At 31.1% G+C, this 22,102-nt stretch overlaps 1 protein-coding gene across 4 annotated transcripts in view; it reads left to right on the top strand.

The window, feature by feature from the left end:
* Positions 1-22,102, top strand: part of pde2a (phosphodiesterase 2A) — a 255,223-nt gene that overhangs the window by 214,545 nt on the left and 18,576 nt on the right. For all 4 annotated transcript variants that reach the window (XM_073817601.1, XM_073817604.1, XM_073817602.1 and 1 more), the window contains 9 exons: positions 2,288-2,362; positions 3,096-3,137; positions 3,330-3,398; positions 3,678-3,808; positions 7,302-7,413; positions 13,999-14,038; positions 15,581-15,644; positions 15,909-15,990; positions 19,925-20,099. In XM_073817601.1, coding sequence (XP_073673702.1) covers positions 2,288-2,362; positions 3,096-3,137; positions 3,330-3,398; positions 3,678-3,808; positions 7,302-7,413; positions 13,999-14,038; positions 15,581-15,644; positions 15,909-15,990; positions 19,925-20,099 — 790 coding nt within the window. The remainder of the gene's footprint in view (positions 1-2,287; positions 2,363-3,095; positions 3,138-3,329; positions 3,399-3,677; positions 3,809-7,301; positions 7,414-13,998; positions 14,039-15,580; positions 15,645-15,908; positions 15,991-19,924; positions 20,100-22,102) is intronic.

Raw genomic sequence — 22,102 nt, 5'->3', positions numbered from 1 at the left:
TTCCTCATACATAAACACAGAAGTCTCATTCCAGTAAATGAAGAAAACAGATCAATTCTCCTGAAACGATGCTTTTACCCAATCATCAAGGATTCGTTTTTGTCTGAAATGGTTTTGTTGAATGCTCCTCTGAAGTTAATGTTCCCATAACGTCTGCAAAATGTTTCCTTAATGTTAATGCATAACCAAGACAAAAACGAAACATTCAAATGGTTGAATCATCAAATCCACAAGAAGGTAGAAACCCGAATGCAGCAATGACGGCTGATTTATGTTAACTTACAGTCATCGTGTTTATTGCTGCACGCTGTTACGGAAATGAAAGTGTGATTTGTGTTCTACAGCTCAGAGCCTGAACAATCATTTGCATAATAAGCTTATCTGTATTTATTCAGATTGTTTCAATTCAGTTGTAGAGAGGAAAGAACACACACACCTCCTCTGGTTACGTCTTTGTTTTCAGTCTTTCTAAAGCATCTGTGAATCACATTATCAAATATGTTCAAAACAACTGTTTTCAATTTCAACTACATCATCAAAACCATTTGTATACTTAATATATCAGTAATCATCTTTATCAATATTGGTAAATAAATATATAACCTTGTCAAGAATGTATAATAAATATTTATATATATATTTTTTTTTTATTTGTGGCATTATTACACTTTAGATGTATTCTTATATTTATCTAAAACACCTTCAAGAAACAAAAACAATATATTTTTTATTTGTGATATTTAAAATGTTTACATGTTTGAGTCATGACCCTTTTTTGTATTATTGCCAAACGCATTTTTATTTTATTATATTGTATTTTATTACCTAAAACTGACTGTTGTATAATTTATATTATTTTGTATTTTTTTCCCTCTTTTATTTTTTATCTTATTATTTTATTGTTTTTATTTTATATTTTTATTTAATTTTTATTTTTTAGTTTTACACTGCCTGTATTTTATTTATTTTATTTTATTTTATTTTTTAAACTGCTTGTATTTTAATTGTATTTTATTTTTTTATTTTGAGTTTTAAACTGCTTGTAATTTAATTTAATTTAATTTATACTGTTTTTGTTTTGTTGTGCATAAATGGCATTCATCACCTGCACCTGATTTATTTTTTATTTATTTTATTTTTTAACTGCCTATAATTTTATTGTATTTTATTTTATTTTATTTTGAGTGTTAAACTGCCTGTATTTATTTTATATTATTTTATTTTAATTTATACAGTTTTTTTTATTTGTCGTGCATAAATGGCATTCATCACCTGCACCTGCTTTATTTTATTTTTTAACCTTCCTGTATTTTTATTTTATTTTTTTTAGTTGTAGTTTTAAACTGCCTGTATTTTTATTTTATTGTATTATTTTATTTGAATTTAATTGATTCTGTTTTTGTTTTGTTTTTTATTTTGAACTCCCTGCATTTTATTAGTTTTATATATTTTATTTTGAGTTTTAAATTGCCTGCATTTATTTTATTTTATTTTATTTTATTAGTTTTAGTTTTAAACTGCCTGTATTTTATTTATTTTATTTTTTAAACTGCCTGTATTTTTATTTTATTTTATTTTATTTTTGTTGTCCATAAATGCCATTCATCACCTATATTTTTATTTTATTTATTGAATCACTGTGTATTTTATATTATTATTTTATTTTATTTTATTTTATTTTATTTTATTTTATTTTATTAAAATGCCTGTTTTGTATTTTATTTATTTAATTCAGTTTGTTGTGTCCTGCATTAGTGACACTGATGATGAAAACCTTCTTTACACACAAAGACGTTTGAGTCGTAACCCCTTTCTGCGTTATTGCCGAACACAATTTCATCTCCAGAATGCAATAATCCCTGAAATGATATGATTACATTACGCCGTTCAATCTGAATTAAGGGAAAACATTTTACGAATTGCTGGTTTGAGAAATGAATGTCGTCTGTCGCCTTTCCAAATAAATCACTCCAGAAGGTAAAGAGGCCGAACAGCCGTCTGCGCTTCTCTTTCTCTCCATTTGTTTGTATTAATGTCTGATTTAATATCGCACTGTCGGATCTTCCTGCGGTTTACTTCCTGGTTTCTGCACTAGTTTTGTTTGCTGGCGTTAATGTGTCTTTTAGTCATTCTGTGATCCACAACATCCAGATGGACGTAAAATCAAATGCATTAAAGCAGAGGGAAGAATGCAGTACAGTTTGCCATCCTTTTATAGGGAATATGAAAATATTTTAAAATAATAAGGCCTAGAAATGCCATGAATGTGTGTGATTTTCTGTTTCAGTTGCAGACAGAAACTCAGTCGCAGTGCGGATGTTTACTGCTGGTGTCTGAAGACAATCACCAACTCTTCTGTCAGGTGACACTCATATTGTCTTTTTTCCTCACCATTGCTGAATTTATTCGATCAAAAATACTGTAAAAATAGTGAAATATTTTTACAATTTAAACAAACTCTTTTCTATGTGAATATATATTAAAAAAATAATTTATTTCTGTGATCAAAACTGAATTTTCAGCATCATTACTGCAATCAGTCACATGATCCTTCAGAAATCATTCTGATTTGCTGCTCAAGAAACATTTCTGATTATTAGCAGTCTTGTTGATGCTTAAAAAGATTCGCAATCCACAATTTGAGTCCTGATCTGAAATGGTATGGCAATCATTATTATAATCGGGACGAGTGTGGATCGCAAATCATTTGATGATCAGAAGTTTGTGATTTCGCAAATTCCCAGCTAACAATTTCTGGTTCCCAGAACATTCTGGGAACGTTAGTTTTTGGTTCCCAGCACGTTCCCAAGAACGTACTGGGAACGTTCTTAGAACGTTGCGGGAACGTTCCCAGAATGTTCCCCTAACCTAAATAGAACGTTCCGGGAACGTTGCCACAACGTTCTAGGAACGTTCCCAGAACTTTCCTCTAACCAATAGGGAACATTCTATTTATATCAGTATTTTTACAGTATCTTTTTATAAAATAAATTCAGCCTTGCTGAGCATAAACTTAAAAGTTTTTCAGTTGCACAGGTAAAATGGCTGCTGACAACTTTTTGACATTTGACACTTGAAGTGTATTTTCTCTGCAGGTTGTCGGAGATAAAGTTTTGGAAGAGGAAATCAGTTTTCCAGTAAGTTTTTCTTTTCGGTTGTTACTTGTGTGTGTTTCTGAAACTCAAACAGCAACTCTAAGCTTGTGGGGGTTTGAATCAGATTTAATGCAGTGTAAGTCGCTTTGGATAAAAGCATCTGCCAAATGCATAAGTGTCTGTGTGAAATATTGTTTCTCAGCAGTATATAATCGTCTCCTTTTCTCTATACAGCTTATGTTCGGTCGCTTCGGGCAGGTGGTGGAGACAAAGAAATCCATTACACTACAGGACGTCAGCCAGGTCAGTACACACACACACACACACACACACACACACACACACACACACACAGCTGCTTATAATAATGGAGCTTTTTCATTCATTCCCAGCTGACAGCTCTCTAGAACCAGCTAATTATCACCACAGACAGACAAACAGATCATCTGTGTTAAATGAGTTCAGCTGGAACAGAAACTGTCACTATCCTTCAATTTATTCATGATCAGACTCATCAAACACACACACATACGTCGATTTTCATATATGACGGATTGAATAAATGTCTCTGTTTCTCCACAGGAGGAGCGTGGGTTATTGAGCAGTATGTTGGGGTTCGAGCCAAACTCGATGCTCTGCGTTCCTGTTAATAGTCAAGCCACTGGACAGGTGGTGGCACTGGCGTGTACCTTCAACAAACTGGGCGGACAGAGGTGTGTGATGTGATGTTGAAATACTATGAGAATAAAGTCGGAATACTACCAGTATAAAGTCGGAATACTACGAGAATAAAGTCGAAATACTATGAGAATAAAGTCGGAATACTACAAGAAAAAAGTCAAAATACTACGAGAATAAAGTCTGAATACGGCGAGAATAAAGTCGGAATACTACCAGTATAAAGTCGGAATCCTACGAGAATAAAGTCGGAATACTACCAGTATAAAGTCGGAATACTACGAGAATAAAGTCGAAATACTACGAGAATAGAGTCGAAATACGACAAGTATAAAGTCGGAATACTACGAGAATAAAGTCGAAATACTACGAGAATAGAGTCGAAATACGACAAGTATAAAGTCGGAATACTACGAGAATAGAGTCGAAATACGATGAGAATAAAGTCGTAATACTACGAGAATAGACTCATAATACGACAAGAATGAAGTCGAAATACGACAAGAATAAAGTCGGAATACTACCAGTATAAAGTCACGATACGACGAGAATAAAGTCGAAATATGACGAGAATAAAGTCGAAATATGATGAGAATAAAGTCGAAATACTACGAGAATAAAGTCGAAATACTACGAGAATAGAGTCGAAATACGACAAGTATAAAGTCGGAATACTACGAGAATAGAGTCGAAATACGATGAGAATAAAGTCGTAATACTACGAGAATAGACTCATAATACGACAAGAATGAAGTCGAAATACGACAAGAATAAAGTCGGAATACTACCAGTATAAAGTCACGATACGACGAGAATAAAGTTGAAATATGACGAGAATAAAGTCGAAATATGATGAGAATAAAGTCGAAATACTACGAGAATAGACTCATAATACAACGAGAATGAAGTCGAAATACGACAAGAATAAAGTTGGAATACTACCAGTATAAAGTCACGATACGACAAGAATAAAGTCGAAATACGACAAGAATAAAGTTGGAATACTACCAGTATAAAGTCACGATACGACAAGAATAAAGTCGAAATATGACGAGAATAAATTTGAAATATGATGAGAATAAAGTCGAAATACTACGAGAATAGACTCATAATACAACGAGAATGAAGTCGACATACGACAAGAATAGACTCATAATACAACGAGAATGAAGTCGACATACGACAAGAATAAAGTTGGAATACTACCAGTATAAAGTCACGATACGACAAGAATAAAGTCGAAATATGACGAGAATAAATTTGAAATATGATGAGAATAAAGTCGTAATACTACGAGAATAGACTCATAATACAACGAGAATGAAGTCGAAATACGACAAGAATAAAGTTGGAATACTACCAGTGTAAAGTCACGATACGACAAGAATAAAGCCGAAATATGACGAGAATAAAGTCGGAATCCTACCAGTATAAAGTTGGAACACTACCAGTATAAGGTCAGAATACTACCAGTATAAAGTCGGAATAGGACGAGAATAAAGACGAAATGCGATGAGAATAAAGTCGGAATCCTACGAGAATAAAGTTGGTATACTACGAGAATAAAGTCGGAATACTATGAGAATAAAGTCGAAATACTATGAGAATAAAGTCGGAATACTATGAGAATAAAGTCGAAATACTATGAGAATAAAGTCGGAATACTACCAGTATAAAGTCACGATACGACAAGAATAAAGTCGTAATACTACGAGAATAGACTCATAATACAACGAGAATGAAGTCGAAATACGACAAGAATAAAGTTGGAATACTACCAGTGTAAAGTCACGATACGACAAGAATAAAGTCGAAATATGACGAGAATAAAGTCGGAATCCTACGAGAATAAAGTTGGAATACTACCAGTATAAAGTTGGAACACTACCAGTATAAGGTCAGAATACTACCAGTATAAAGTTGGAATAGGACGAGAATAAAGTCGAAATGCGATGAGAATAAAGTCGGAATCCTACGAGAATAAAGTTGGTATACTACGAGAATAAAGTCGGAATACTACCAGTATAAAGTCGGAATACGATGAGAATAAAGTCGGAATACTACCAGTATAAGGTCAGAATACTACCAGTATAAAGTCGGAATACGATGAGAATAAAGTCGGAATACTACCAGTATAAGGTCAGAATACTACCAGTATAAAGTCGGAATACTACCAGTATAAGGTCAGAATACTACCAGTATAAAGTTGGAATAGGACGAGAATAAAGTCGAAATACGATGAGAATAAAGTCGGAATCCTACGAGAATAAAGTTGGTATACTACGAGAATAAAGTCGGAATACTACCAGTATAAAGTCGGAATACGATGAGAATAAAGTCGGAATACTACCAGTATAAGGTCAGAATACTACCAGTATAAAGTCACGATACGACGAGAATAAAGTCGAAATACGATGAGAATAAAGTCAGAATACTATGAGAATAAAGTCGAAATACGATGAGAATAAAGTCGGAATACTACCAGTATAAAGTCGGAATACTACCAGTATAATGTCGGAATACGATGAGAATAAAGTCGAAATACGATGAGAATAAAGTCGGAATACTACCAGTATAAAGTTGGAATACTACCAGTGTAAAGTCACGATACGACGAGAATAAAGTCGAAATACGATGAGAATAAAGTCGGAATACTATGAGAATAAAGTCGAAATACGATGAGAATAAAGTCGGAATACTACCAGTATAAAGTCGGAATACTACCAGTATAATGTCAGAATACGATGAGAATAAAGTCGAAATACGATGAGAATAAAGTCGGAATACTACCAGTATAAAGTTGGAATACTACCAGTGTAAAGTCACGATACGACGAGAATAAAGTCGAAATACGATGAGAATAAAGTCGGAATACTATAAAGTCAGTGTGTATAAAAGTAAAGCGTCTGACTGACTGCCAGATGAGTCTGACACTGATGGCATAATGAAGATCGAGATTAAAGCACCAATCAGATCAGATCTTGCTGTTTTGAGCAGCTCTTCATGTGTCGTGTGTCTCAGACGTCTGGACTGAAGCGCAGCGTCTCATATAAAGATAAAGGAAATGAAATTCTTCATGGCCTGATCTGACCATTGATATTCGATGTTGAGCTTCTCCGTTTCATCTCTTCATCTGTTTGTCTCATTTCATTCTCTCGTTCTTTTCATATTTCACATAAAATGCTGCGGTTTGTGTGTGTAGCTGCTGTATTCAATTATCGTAATTCTTTATTTTATTAAATTGTGTTTTCGTGTGTCACAGATGTTAGATGAATGGTTTTCTGTAGTTAGCCAGATTCTCCACCGGCTCAAGTTAGTGATCTTGACAAGTGTGTGTGTGAAAGAAATATAGATTATTTGTTCATTGATTATTGTTTAGTGTCTCTCTTCAAATTGTTAGGATTGAAATTAAAATTAAAATTATATATAAATCTCATTTTTAAAAATTGACCCTAATGACTGCTTTTGTGATCCAGGGTCACGTTTAGTTGTGCGTTAATGTGTTGTTTGTTTCTGGTGTGTTTTCAGGTACATGGAGGCAGATGAACATGTGATCCAGCACTGTTTCTGTTACACGTCGACGGTTCTCACCAGCACACTGGCCTTCCAGAAAGAGCAGAAACTCAAGTTTGAGTGTCAGGTGAGAACAAGAGAAACTTTTTGTATTACTGTATTAAAAGCTTACTGTATTATGTATAGTTTTATGAGAGAGGGATGATCTGAGCGATCGCGATTACCTGCATTTGATACAGCATTAATTTTTTATAATGATGAAACATTAGTTTGAATGTCCGCTGAGGAAAGCGATATCTTTTTTATAACATTAATATCCTAAATATCATCATCATTTACTCATCATTTTGTTCTGAACCACTTTGAGTTTCTTTCTCCTTTTGAGCACAAAAATTATGTTTTAAAGAATGTTGGCAACCAAAGAGGTTATAGTATGGAAAAAATACTAAGTAAGTCAATGGCTACCGTCAAATCGTTGGTTACCAACATTGTTTAAAATAGTAGTTTCATAATCTTAAAGGCCTGTGTGATTTCATTTCAGGAAATGTTTTTAAAAGAGAGTTTACATAAGTGATTGAAAATAAACAAAAGTATGTATGAGCAATATCACACGAGTAGACATAGGTCGACTGTAGGTAATCACAGCATGCCAATATACAGCCATATCTCAAGTCTACGAGTGTGATATTGTGTTTATACAACAGTTCGACAGCAAAAGTGTGCAAATACTATGAGAATAAAGTCAAAATATTATGAGAATAAAGTCGTAATACTACGAGGATAAAGTCGAAATACTACGAGAATAAATTCAAAATTTGTGAGAATAAAGTCGAAATACTACGAGAATAAATTCAAAATTTGTGAGAATAAAGTCGAAATACTATGAGAATAAATCAAAATACTACGAGAATAAAGTCAAAATTTGTGAGAATAAAGTCGAAATACTATGAGAATAAAGTCGAAATACTATAAGAATATATTCCGAGAATAAAGTTGAAATATTCCGAGAATAAAGTCGAAACATTCCGAGAATAAAGTCGAAACATTCAGAGAATAAAGTCGAAATATTCAGAGAATAAAGTCGAAACATTCAGAGAATAAAGTCGAAATATTCAGAGAATAAAGTCGAAATACTACGAGAATAAAGTCGAAATATTCAGAGAATAAAGTTGAAATATTCAGAGAATAAAGTCGAAATACTATGAGAATAAAGTCGAAATACTATGAGAATATATTCCGAGAATAAAGTTGAAATATTCCGAGAATAAAGTCGAAACATTCCGAGAATAAAGTCGAAACATTCCGAGAATAAAGTCGAAACATTCCGAGAATAAAGTCGAAATATTCCGAGAATAAAGTCGAAACATTCCGAGAATAAAGTCGAAACATTCCGAGAATAAAGTCGAAACATTCCGAGAATAAAGTCGAAACATTCCGAGAATAAAGTCGAAATATTCAGAGAATAAAGTCGAAATACTACGAGAATAAAGTCGAAACATTCCGAGAATAAAGTCGAAACATTCCGAGAATAAAGTCGAAACATTCCGAGAATAAAGTCGAAACATTCCGAGAATAAAGTCGAAACATTCCGAGAATAAAGTCGAAACATTCCGAGAATAAAGTCGAAACATTCCGAGAATAAAGTCGAAACACTACGAGAATAAAGTCGAAACACTACGAGAATAAAGTCGAAATATTCCGAGAATAAAGTCGAAATATTCTGAGAATAAAGTCGAAATATTCCGAGAATAAAGTCGAAATACTACGAGAATAAAGTCGAAATACTACGAGAATAAAGTCGAAATACTACGAGAATAAAGTCGAAATACTACGAGAATAAAGTCGAAATACTACGAGAATAAAGTCGAAATATTCCGAGAATAAAGTCGAAATACTATGAGAATAAAGTCGAAATACTACGAGAATGAAGTCGAAATACTACGAGAATGAAGTCGAAATACTATGAGAATAAAGTCGAAATACTACGAGAATGAAGTCGAAATACTACGAGAATAAAGTCGAAATACTACGAGAATAAAGTCGAAATATTCCGAGAATAAAGTCGAAATACTATGAGAATAAAGTCGAAATACTACGAGAATGAAGTCGAAATACTATGAGAATAAAGTCGAAATACTACGAGAATGAAGTCGAAATACTATGAGAATAAAGTCGAAATACTACGAGAATGAAGTCGAAATACTATGAGAATAAAGTCGAAATACTACGAGAATGAAGTCGAAATACTACGAGAATAAAGTCGAAATATTCCGAGAATGAAGTCGAAATACTACGAGAATAAAGTCGAAATACTATGAGAATAAAGTCGAAATACTACGAGAATGAAGTCGAAATACTACGAGAATGAAGTCAAAATACTACGAGAATAAAGTCGAAATACTATGAGAATAAAGTCAAAATACTACGAGAATGAAGTCGAAATACTACGAGAATAAAGTCGAAATACTACGAGAATAAAGTCGAAATACTACGAGAATAAAGTCGAAATACTACGAGAATGAAGTCGAAATATTCCCGAGAATAAAGTCGAAATACTACGAGAATAAAGTCGAAATACTACGAGAATAAAGTCGAAATACTACGAGAATAAAGTCGAAATATTCCGAGAATAAAGTCGAAATATTCAGAGAATAAAGTCGAAATACTACGAGAATAATGTTGAAATACTTCAAGAATATAATCGAAATACTACAAGAATAAAGTCAAAATATTAAGAAAATAAAGTCAAAATACTACGAGAATAAAGTCGAAAATAAAGTCAAAATACTACGAGAATAAAGTCGAAACATTCTGAGAATAAAGTCGAAACATTCCGAGAATAAAGTCGAAACATTCCGAGAATAAAGTCGAAACATTCCGAGAATAAAGTCGAAACATTCCGAGAATAAAGTCGAAATATTCTGAGAATAAAGTCGAAATATTCCGAGAATAAAGTCGAAATACTACGAGAATAAAGTCGAAATACTACGAGAATAAAGTCGAAATACTACGAGAATAAAGTCGAAATACTACGAGAATAAAGTCGAAATTTGTGAGAATAAAGTCGAAATACTATGAGAATAAAGTCGAAATACTATGAGAATATATTCCGAGAATAAAGTCGAAACATTCCGAGAATAAAGTCGAAACATTCCGAGAATAAAGTCGAAATATTCTGAGAATAAAGTCGAAATATTCTGAGAATAAAGTCGAAATATTCTGAGAATAAAGTCGAAATATTCTGAGAATAAAGTCGAAACATTCCGAGAATAAAGTCGAAACATTCCGAGAATAAAGTCGAAACATTCCGAGAATAAAGTCGAAACATTCCGAGAATAAAGTCGAAACATTCCGCGAATATAGTCGAAGCATTCCGAGAATAAAGTCGAAACATTCCAAGAATAAAGTCGAAACATTCCGAGAATAAAGTCGAAACATTCCGCGAATATAGTCGAAGCATTCCGAGAATAAAGTCGAAACATTCCGAGAATAAAGTCGAAACACTACGAGAATAAAGTCGAAATACTACGAGAATAAAGTTGAAATATTCTGAGAATAAAGTCGAAATATTCCGAGAATAAAGTTGAAATACTACGAGAATAAAGTTGAAATACTACGAGAATAAAGTCGAAATACTATGAGAATAAAGTCGAAATACTATGAGAATAAAGTCGAAATACTACGAGAATAAAGTCGAAATACTACGAGAATAAAGTCGAAATACTACGAGAATAAAGTCGAAATACTACGAGAATAAAGTCGAAATATTCCGAGAATAAAGTCGAAATACTACGAGAATGAAGTCGAAATACTACGAGAATGAAGTCGAAATACTCCGAGAATAAAGTCGAAATACTCCGAGAATAAAGTCGAAATATTCCGAGAATAAAGTCGAAATACTATGAGAATAAAGTCGAAATATTCCGAGAATAAAGTCGAAATACTAAGAGAATAAAGTCGAAATATTCCGAGAATAAAGTCGAAATACTATGAGAATAAAGTCGAAATACTACGAGAATGAAGTCGAAATACTACGAGAATAAAGTCGAAATACTACGAGAATGAAGTCGAAATACTACGAGAATAAAGTCGAAATACTATGAGAATAAAGTCGAAATACTACGAGAATAAAGTCGAAATACTACGAGAATGAAGTCGAAATACTACGAGAATGAAGTCGAAATACTACGAGAATGAAGTCGAAATACTATGAGAATAAAGTCGAAATACTATGAGAATAAAGTCGAAATACTACGAGAATAAAGTCGAAATACTACGAGAATAAAGTCGAAATACTACGAGAATGAAGTCGAAATACTACGAGAATAAAGTCGAAATACTACGAGAATGAAGTCGAAATACTACGAGAATAAAGTCGAAATACTATGAGAATAAAGTCGAAATACTACGAGAATGAAGTCGAAATACTACGAGAATGAAGTCGAAATACTACGAGAATGAAGTCGAAATACTACGAGAATAAAGTCGAAATACTACGAGAATAAAGTCGAAATACTACGAGAATGAAGTCGAAATACTACGAGAATAAAGTCGAAATATTCCGAGAATAAAGTCGAAATACTATGAGAATAAAGTCGAAATATTCCGAGAATAAAGTCGAAATACTACGAGAATAAAGTCGAAATATTCCGAGAATAAAGTCGAAATACTATGAGAATAAAGTCGAAATACTACGAGAATGAAGTCGAAATACTACGAGAATAAAGTCGAAATACTACGAGAATGAAGTCGAAATACTACGAGAATAAAGTCGAAATACTATGAGAATAAAGTCGAAATACTACGAGAATGAAGTCGAAATACTACGAGAATGAAGTCGAAATACTACGAGAATAAAGTCGAAATACTACGAGAATGAAGTCGAAATACTACGAGAATGAAGTCGAAATACTACGAGAATAAAGTCGAAATACTACGAGAATAAAGTCGAAATACTACGAGAATAAAGTCGAAATATTCCGAGAATAAAGTCGAAATACTACGAGAATAAAGTCGAAATACTACGAGAATAAAGTCGAAATACTACGAGAATAAAGTCGAAATATTCAGAGAATAAAGTCGAAATATTCAGAGAATAAAGTCGAAATACTACGAGAATAAAGTTGAAATACTTCAAGAATATAATCGAAATACTACAAGAATAAAGTCAAAATATTAAGAAAATAAAGTCAAAATACTACGAGAATAAAGTCGAAATACTATGAGAATAAAGTCGAAATACTACGAGAATGAAGTCGAAATACTACGAGAATGAAGTCGAAATACTACGAGAATAAAGTCGAAATACTATGAGAATAAAGTCGAAATACTACGAGAATGAAGTCGAAATACTACGAGAATAAAGTCGAAATACTACGAGAATAAAGTCGAAATACTACGAGAATAAAGTCGAAATATTCCGAGAATAAAGTCGAAATACTACGAGAATAAAGCCGAAATACTACGAGAATAAAGTCGAAATATTCCGAGAATAAAGTCGAAATATTCCGAGAATAAAGTCGAAATACTACGAGAATAAAGTCGAAATACTACGAGAATAAAGTCGAAATACTACGAGAATAAAGTCGAAATATTCCGAGAATAAAGTCGAAATACTACGAGAATAAAGTCGAAATACTACGAGAATAAAGTCGAAATATTCCGAGAATAAAGTCGAAATATTCCGAGAATAAAGTCGAAATACTACGAGAATAAAGTCGAAATACTACGAGAATAAAGTCGAAATACTACGAGAATAAAGTCGAAATATTCCGAGAATAAAGTCGAAATACTACGAGAATAAAGTCGAAATACTACGAGAATAAAGTCGAAATACTACGAGAATAAAGTCGAAATATTCAGAGAATAAAGTCGAAATATTCAGAGAATAAAGTCGAAATACTACGAGAATAAAGCCGAAATACTACGAGAATAAAGTCGAAATATTCCGAGAATAAAGTCGAAATATTCCGAGAATAAAGTCGAAATACTACGAGAATAAAGTCGAAATACTACGAGAATAAAGTCGAAATACTACGAGAATAAAGTCGAAATATTCCGAGAATAAAGTCGAAATACTACGAGAATAAAGTCGAAATACTACGAGAATAAAGTCGAAATACTACGAGAATAAAGTCGAAATATTCAGAGAATAAAGTCGAAATATTCAGAGAATAAAGTCGAAATACTACGAGAATAAAGTTGAAATACTTCAAGAATATAATCGAAATACTACAAGAATAAAGTCAAAATATTAAGAAAATAAAGTCAAAATACTACGAGAATAAAGTCGAAAATAAAGTCAAAATACTAAGAAAACACACAAAAACCGCAATATTACTAAAATGATACTGGATTTGGACGTCCGTCATGACACTCGCTTTAAGAAGTACTGCAAACGGAGTAATATGATTACAAACTGTCAAAGTTCTGATGTCACTCTGATATCGCACTCCTATCAGCCAATCAGATTCGAGGACCAGAAAGAACTGTTGTATAAATTAATAAATATACACAAACTGAAATATGATTTGACCAAATAGTAATGGGGAAAAGGATGATGGACACTATATGGACAGCTCTGTGAGTCTCACAGTTTTCCAGAGTGCTGTAAAATCCCACAGTGCACCAGGAATAGCACATAGTGCCCTGATCCTTCAACACACACACACAAGGTTGTTTTCTGACTCTTATTTGTCGTATTGTTCTTCAGGCTCTGCTGCAAGTGGCTAAAAACCTCTTCACGCACCTCGGTGAGTCATGAGCGCATCTGAACGTCAGCATGAATCAACACTGACCGACTCTGTTTACCGCCGTAATTCATGCTCCTGATCTGATTGATGAATGATTCATCACTGACGCTATTACAAAGATAAACATGTTTCTTTTTATAATCTATCTTCACTATATGACAACTTTCTCCACATCTGAAACAGTGTTTCTCTTTACTGATATCATGCTGTATGTTGCTGGTTAATTAGTATTTAGTAGTCCGTTATCAATAGTTTATTTTAGTTGATGCATCTTTGTATAGTCTTTAATCACTAGTTATTAGTAATTTAATGCTTGATAAAGTGGTAACACTTTACAAAAAGGTTCAAGAAATTTAGTGCCTGGAAAAAAAAACCTTGAAAATAGCAATATTCCTGAAGAGGTAACCTAATTAACCTAATTAAAGTGCTTTAATTATTAAGACAATCTGTCTAAGAAATACGGGTTTAATTTTTTCAGTAGGCAAATATCGTTTCATGCTAAATTCACAAAAGTCCAAAAACATGCACTACCGAACAAAAGTTTAGGGTCAGTACATTTTTTTTTTTTTTTTTTTTTTAAGAAATTAATACTTTTATTCACCAAGGATGTATTAAGTTAATAATTAAAAGTTTATTAAAAGAATAAACACTCATAAAAGAATCCTGAAAAAAAAATCACAGGTTCCAAAAAATATTTGGCAGCACAACTGTTGATATTATCCAACATTGATCATTCTAATAATAAATCAGTTTATTAGAATGATTTCTGAAGGATCATGTGACACTTAAGACTGCAGTAACAACTGATAAAAACTCAGCTTTTCATCACAGGAATAAATTATATTTTAAAGTATGTTAAAATAAAAAACATTATTTTATATCGTCAAAACATTTTGCAGTATTACTGTTTTTTTTCTGCATTTTTCATCAAATAAAAGCAGCCTTGATGAGCAGAAGAGACTTCTTTAAAGACTATTACAAGTCTTACTGACCCCAAACTTTTGAACGGTAGTGTATATATTTGTTTTGCTTATTTTAGTTAATGTCATAAAACTAGTGAGCTAAGCTAAAAACAAAACAAAGAAAAAAGAACAAAAAAGTATACCGAAAAACAAATCCCTTAGGGAAATTAACCGAGTTTTTACTATAGTCAAAGTGTAGTAACCATTTTTTTTGTATAACCTTTACTACACATACCATGGTTTAACTGAGGTTAGTGTAGAAAACTATTAAACTATGTTTAACTAAAATAACCATGTGTTGACATGAACTAACAACGAAGAGTTGTTTTTATTAATCCATGTTTGAATACTAAATAGTGCATTGTAAAGTGTTACCAATAAAGGCTGCAGCAATCATTTTAGACACAAACAGATTCCAAGCATGTTACAAAATATCAAACACTTAAAGAAGGTTAACAGGTGTATTTGGATGTGAATGAGAATAAAAATGTGATGAAGCAGCTTCACCTTCAGTGCTTTAATTAGAAATGAATATTTTGACTCTGTTTAACGTCATATTCTCTGTCTGTCTCTTGTTCAGATGACGTGTCTGTATTACTGCAGGAGATCATCGTAGAGGCCAGAAACCTGAGCAACGCTGAGATGTGAGACACAAACACAAGCTTCATTATGGGTTTGATAGTTTTGGGTTTCGTCCAAAACAATTCCAGACTGTTAGCATGACAAGAGCCGCAGCCTCATAAATATCAATTAACTCCAAATCAAATATTGTAACATTTAATCAAACACACACACACACTGTCAACAGGCTCGAAATATTTGCAAGTCTAATGCGGAGCTGAAACAGATATTATGGATTTATTCTGATGTTGAGAGTTATTTTAGCACGTTCTCTGTCTTTCTCTCAGTTGTTCTGTGTTCCTGTTGGATCGGGTCAGTCATGAGCTCGTGGCCAAAGTGTTCGATGGAGGAGTCGTGAGCGATGAAGAGGTACAAATTTGTCACGTTTTACGTTACAGATCATTTCAAAATGGTAAAATTCAACCATTATAAAGCGGATTCATCTGTAAACCAGCTCTACTGAAGACAATAGAGCTGAAGTGTCATTATTCAGCTTAGTTTAGTTTGATGTTGATTCAGCTTAGTTTAGTAACCCAAAAAGCAAATTCTTCTTTAAAAAATAGTAACAGCACTGTTTCTAAAATCAATATATAAATAAAGTAGCCTACATTTAAAAAATATAGATTTTATTTTATACACTGTTTATTTAAAGATTTTTTTTTTCATTAAAGTTATTAAAAAGCAAAAGATTAAAACAATGATAGTTAAAAATAAGGGGGGGGGAAACTAACAAAAAATTGAAATAATTATAAATTATTTTTATACAGAAATCACAGCAAAATCCACAAAACTAAGAAAATTATTATATTAATGAATTCTAAAATATATGACAATCTACATATTTCTAAAAAAATAATAAAAATAAATCTCTGTATTATATATATATATATATATATAAAATCAAAATATATCAAGGCAGCGTTTATTTTTTGTTGTTGTTAAAAAAGAAAAAAATTTAATATTGTGAAATATTATTGCAATTTAAAATAGTGGTTTTCTATTTTAATATACTTCAAAGTATAATTTATTCCTGTGGTGCAAAGCTGAATTTTCAGTAAATCATTACTCCAGTCTTTAGTTTCTAATATGCTGATTTATTTTCAATGTTAAAATGCTGAAAATTACATTTTGCATCACAGAAGTAAATTATATTTTAAAGTATATTCAAATAAAAAAAATATTTTAAATTGCAGTAATATTTTAGGATATTATGTTTTTTTCTGTATCCAATAAATGTTAAAAAATGGTACTGATCCTAAACTTTTGAGTGTATATCAAAGTGTTTTTTTTTTTTTTTTTTTTTTTACAAAAGTGCCTAAATATAAACATAAAGCGCAAAAACTAATAAAAAAAAAAGAAACACCAATTATGAAACAAAAAGACAAAAGTGTTATTATTTAGGTCAGTTTAGTACGGTGACCGGGAGGGGACACCTTCGGTTCACTTATGTTTGTCGTGGCCACGACATATAAACTCGTGGGAACATGATATTATGTCGTGGCCACGAGATATTAATTCGTGGGAACGTCATATTAACTCGTGGGAACGTGATATTATGTCGTGGCCACGAGATCATTTTGTCGAGGTAACGACATCCTTATGTCGTGGCCACAAGATGCGATGATGAGGGAACGAGATCCATTTCTCGTGGCCACGACTTATTATGTTGAGGAAACAACATGCATTTCTCGTGGGCACGAGTTTTAATGCATAAACAAACCTGCGTGACCATAGTAACCCAGGATTAGCCTATCAGAGATAGGTTTATTAATATTTTATTTTTAATTAAGAAATTATTATATTAATTGTTACAGAAATTAATACAATATTAAATTATTATATTAACAATGGGCGATGCTGTATATGCGAATACTGATGCTGTCTGTGCGCGATGACATATGCATCCCACAGTCTTATTATCTCCTCTTTCCGTAATATTTAGGCTATTATTAGTTTATATTCGTTATTTTCCCCTTCATTTCGATCTCTTTACTTAACGATCTGAATGTAGGTTCTATACCTGGGATCTTTACTGGAATGCAGTTCAAATGCTGAATTGAACATATATTGTATTTTATTTAGTCTAATTAATAGACAAATATATTTTATTTAGTCTAATTAATAGACAAATATATTTTATTTAGTCTAATTAATAGACAAATATATTTTATTTAGTCTAATTAATAGACAAATATAGTGTTTCAGTGAGAGTGAATTATTCACGTAGTTTCATCTGGAAATCATTCGTCACACCGTAAAATAGGCCTACATGACATTCATTCTATTAACTGATCGTCTTTTTTCCGTATTTGTATTATTATTATCGTCATCATTATTATAATTATTATTATTATTATTATTGTATATATTTTTATTTTCATTTAAATTCGTTTCACTACGTGAATGATTCATTCGTCAGCGAACAGTATAGTAGTCTAGTATCTTAGACGAAACAAAATAAAAATGTTCAATTCAACCTTTAAACTACATTCCAGTCAAAATCAGTCATGTCATTTCCATATACGTTAAGTAAAGAGATGAAAATGAAGGGGGAAAACGAATATAAACGAAAATAAAAAATATATAGGCCTACAATAATAGGCTAATTATAATAATTAATAATAATAGAAATTATTAAAAATAAAAATAAAATAAAATAGGCCTATTTTACGGTGTGACGATAAATGATTTCCAAATGAAACTACGTGAATAATTCACTCTTCACTGAAACACTATATTTGTCTATTAATTAGACTAAATAAAATACAATATATGTTAAATTCAACCTTTGAACTGATAAAATCCCAGTCGTAGAACCTACATTCAGAACGTTAAGGAGATCGAAATGAAGGGGAAAATAACGAATATAAACGAATAATAAAAATATTACGGAAAGAGGAGGATCAGTTAATGGACAAGAATGTAATATTTATTCATGATAAACTTTTGAATATACTGTCTACATCGCACACAGACAGCATTGGCATATAGCCTACAGCATCGCCCATTGTTAATATAATAATTTAATATTGTATTAATTTCTGTAACAATTAATATAATAATTTCTTAATTAAAAATAAAATATTAATAAACCTATCTCTGATAGGCTAATCCAGGGTTACTATGGTCACGCAGGTTTGTTTATGCATTAAAACTCGTGCCCACAAGAAATGCATGTTGTTTCCTCAACATAAGAAGTCGTGGCCACGAGAAATGGATCTCGTTTCCTCATCATCGCATCTTGTGGCCACGACATAATATCATGTTCCCACGAGTTTATATGTCGTGGCCACGACAAACATAAGTGAACCGAAGGTGTCCCCTCCCGGTCACCGTAGTTTAGCACAATTTGATTTAGTTTTCAAAAACGGGCCCCATTTATTACTGTAAAAAATATTAGTGAGATTTACGGTATGAAATGCTGTTTTTAGTTGCCAGAACTAGGATAAAAAAAATATAGTAGTAATATTTTTGATTTCAAATTTAAATTCGCAGTAATTCACCCATTAACCAATTAACAACTAATCGTTTACAATGTTGAGAGCTAAATAACCAGTGTTGGGAAAAGTTACTTTTAAAAGTAATGCATTCCAATATTGAGTTCCTCCCTAAAAAAGTAACTAATTACGTTACTTAGGTACTTTTTATGGAAAGTAATGCGTTACGTTACTTTTGCGTTACTTTTTAAATCTGGGCAGGGCTTGCTTGTTTGTTTTTAATATAAAAAGTTCTATTTTTGTCAAATGTAAAAGCCTTTTTTACATCAAAAACTGTACAGTAGACCAAGAAGAACAAATGTAAACTGTTCAGCAATAAAAAAGGGAAAACAAATGTTAGATTAATTTTTAATATTAATATGGATGAATTGGATCATCGAAGGTTAATAAAATGGGATTTAATACATAAAGGATATTTGTATTATTGAACATATTTAATTATTGCAGGTTTGCGTTGAATTTCAGTGTTTTTATTCATTTTGAAGAACATTGTATCTGTTTGTTTAGTGAGTGAGATGAATTAATGCATGTTCACATTTATTCTAGAACTAAAGTAACATCTTACTCACAATTTCTCTCAACATGAGGACAGGAGAGCTTTTATTCAATAAATGAGGGGAAAGTAACTGGCGTTACTGATTTGAAAAAATAACTCAGATATTTTCTTGTCAATTAAAAAGTAATGCGTTACTTTACTAGTTACTTGGAAAAAGTAATATTGTTACGGAACTTGTTACTTGTAATGTGTTAAACCCAACACTGTTAATAAATGTGTTGAGCTCTGTGTCTCTGTCTGGTCTGAGCAGAAGGAGTTTCGTATCCCGGCGGATCAGGGCATCGCTGGTCACGTCGCCACCACTGGGAAAATCCTCAACATCAAGGATGCGTATTCGCATCCTCTGTTTTACCGCGGTGTGGACGACAGCACGGGATTCAGGACGCGCAACATCCTCTGCTTCCCCATCAAAGATGAAAACGAAGGTCAGACAAAGACAAAGTCAATCCTGGATGCTTTTCTGAAGCACTGTCTCTTTGGAAAACCATAGGGGGAAAATCAGATCCTTTATAATCAACTTTATTCTCAACTTTATTCTCAAAATATTTCTACTTTATTCTCAAAATATTTCAACTTTATTCTCAAAATATTTCTACTTTATTCTCAAAATATTTCAACTTTATTCTCAAAATATCTCAACTTTATTCTCAAAATATTTCTACTTTATTCTCAAAATATCTCAACTTTATTCTCAAAATATCTCTACTTTATTCTCAAAATATTTCTACTTTATTCTCAAAATATTTCAACTTTATTCTCAAAATATTTCTACTTTATTCTCAAAATATTTCTACTTTATTCTCAAAATATTTCAACTTTATTCTCAAAATATTTCAACTTTATTCTCAAAATATTTCTACTTTATTCTCAAAATATTTCTACTTTATTCTCAAAATATTTCAACTTTATTCTCAAAATATTTCAACTTTATTCTCAAAATATCTCAACTTTATTCTCAAAATATTTCTACTTTATTCTCAAAATATCTCTACTTTATTCTCAAAATATCTCTACTTTATTCTCAAAATATTTCTACTTTATTCTCAAAATATTTCAACTTTATTCTCAAAATATTTCTACTTTATTCTCAAAATATTTCTACTTTATTCTCAAAATATTTCTACTTTATTCTCAAAATATTTCAACTTTACTCTCAAAATATCTCAACTTCATTCTGAAAATATTTCTACTTTATTCTCAAAATATTTCTACTTTATTCTCAAAATATTTCTACTTTATTCTCAAAATATTTCTACTTTATTCTCAAAATATTTCTACTTTATTCTCAAAATATTTCTACTTTATTCTCAAAATATTTCTACTTTATTCTCAAAATATTTCTACTTTATTCTCAAAATATTTCTACTTTATTCTCAAAATATTTCAACTTTATTCTCAAAATATTTCTACTTTATTCTCAAAATATTTCAACTTCATTCTGAAAATATTTCAACTTTATTCTCCAAATATTTCTACTTTATTCTCAAAATATTTCTACTTTATTCTCAAAATATTTCAACTTTATTCTCAAAATATTTCTACTTTATTCTCAAAATATTTCTACTTTATTCTCAAAATATTTCTACTTTATTCTCAAAATATTTCTACTTTATTCTCAAAATATTTCTACTTTTCTCAAAATATTTCTACTTTATTCTCAAAATATTTCTACTTTATTCTCAAAATATTTCAACTTTTCTCAAAATATTTCAACTTTATTCTCAAAATATTTCTACTTTATTCTCAAAATATCTCTACTTTATTCTCAAAATATTTCAACTTTATTCTCAAAATATTTCTACTTTATTCTCAAAATATTTCTACTTTATTCTCAAAATATTTCTACTTTATTCTCAAAATATTTCTACTTTATTCTCAAAATATTTCTACTTTATTCTCAAAATATTTCAACTTTATTCTCAAAATATCTCTACTTTATTCTCAAAATATCTCTACTTTATTCTCAAAATATTTCTACTTTATTCTCAAAATATTTCTACTTTATTCTCAAAATATTTCTACTTTATTCTCAAAATATTTCTACTTTATTCTCAAAATATTTCTACTTTATTCTCAAAATATTTCTACTTTATTCTCAAAATATTTCAACTTTATTCTCAAAATATTTCTACTTTATTCTCAAAATATTTCAACTTTTCTCAAAATATTTCAACTTTATTCTCAAAATATTTCTACTTTATTCTCAAAATATCTCTACTTTATTCTCAAAATATCTCTACTTTATTCTCAAAATATCTCTACTTTATTCTCAAAATATTTCTACTTTATTCTCAAAATATTTCTACTTTATTCTCAAAATATTTCAACTTTATTCTCAAAATATTTCTACTTTATTCTCAAAATATTTCAACTTTATTCTCAAAATATTTCTACTTTATTCTCAAAATATTTCAACTTTATTCTCAAA

This window comes from Garra rufa, chromosome 14, assembly GCF_049309525.1.
Source record: "Garra rufa chromosome 14, GarRuf1.0, whole genome shotgun sequence".
Classification (NCBI taxonomy): Eukaryota; Metazoa; Chordata; class Actinopteri; order Cypriniformes; family Cyprinidae; genus Garra; species Garra rufa.
The sequence above is the reverse complement of the archived record's forward strand: the minus strand, read 5'-3'. Positions and strand labels throughout refer to the sequence as shown.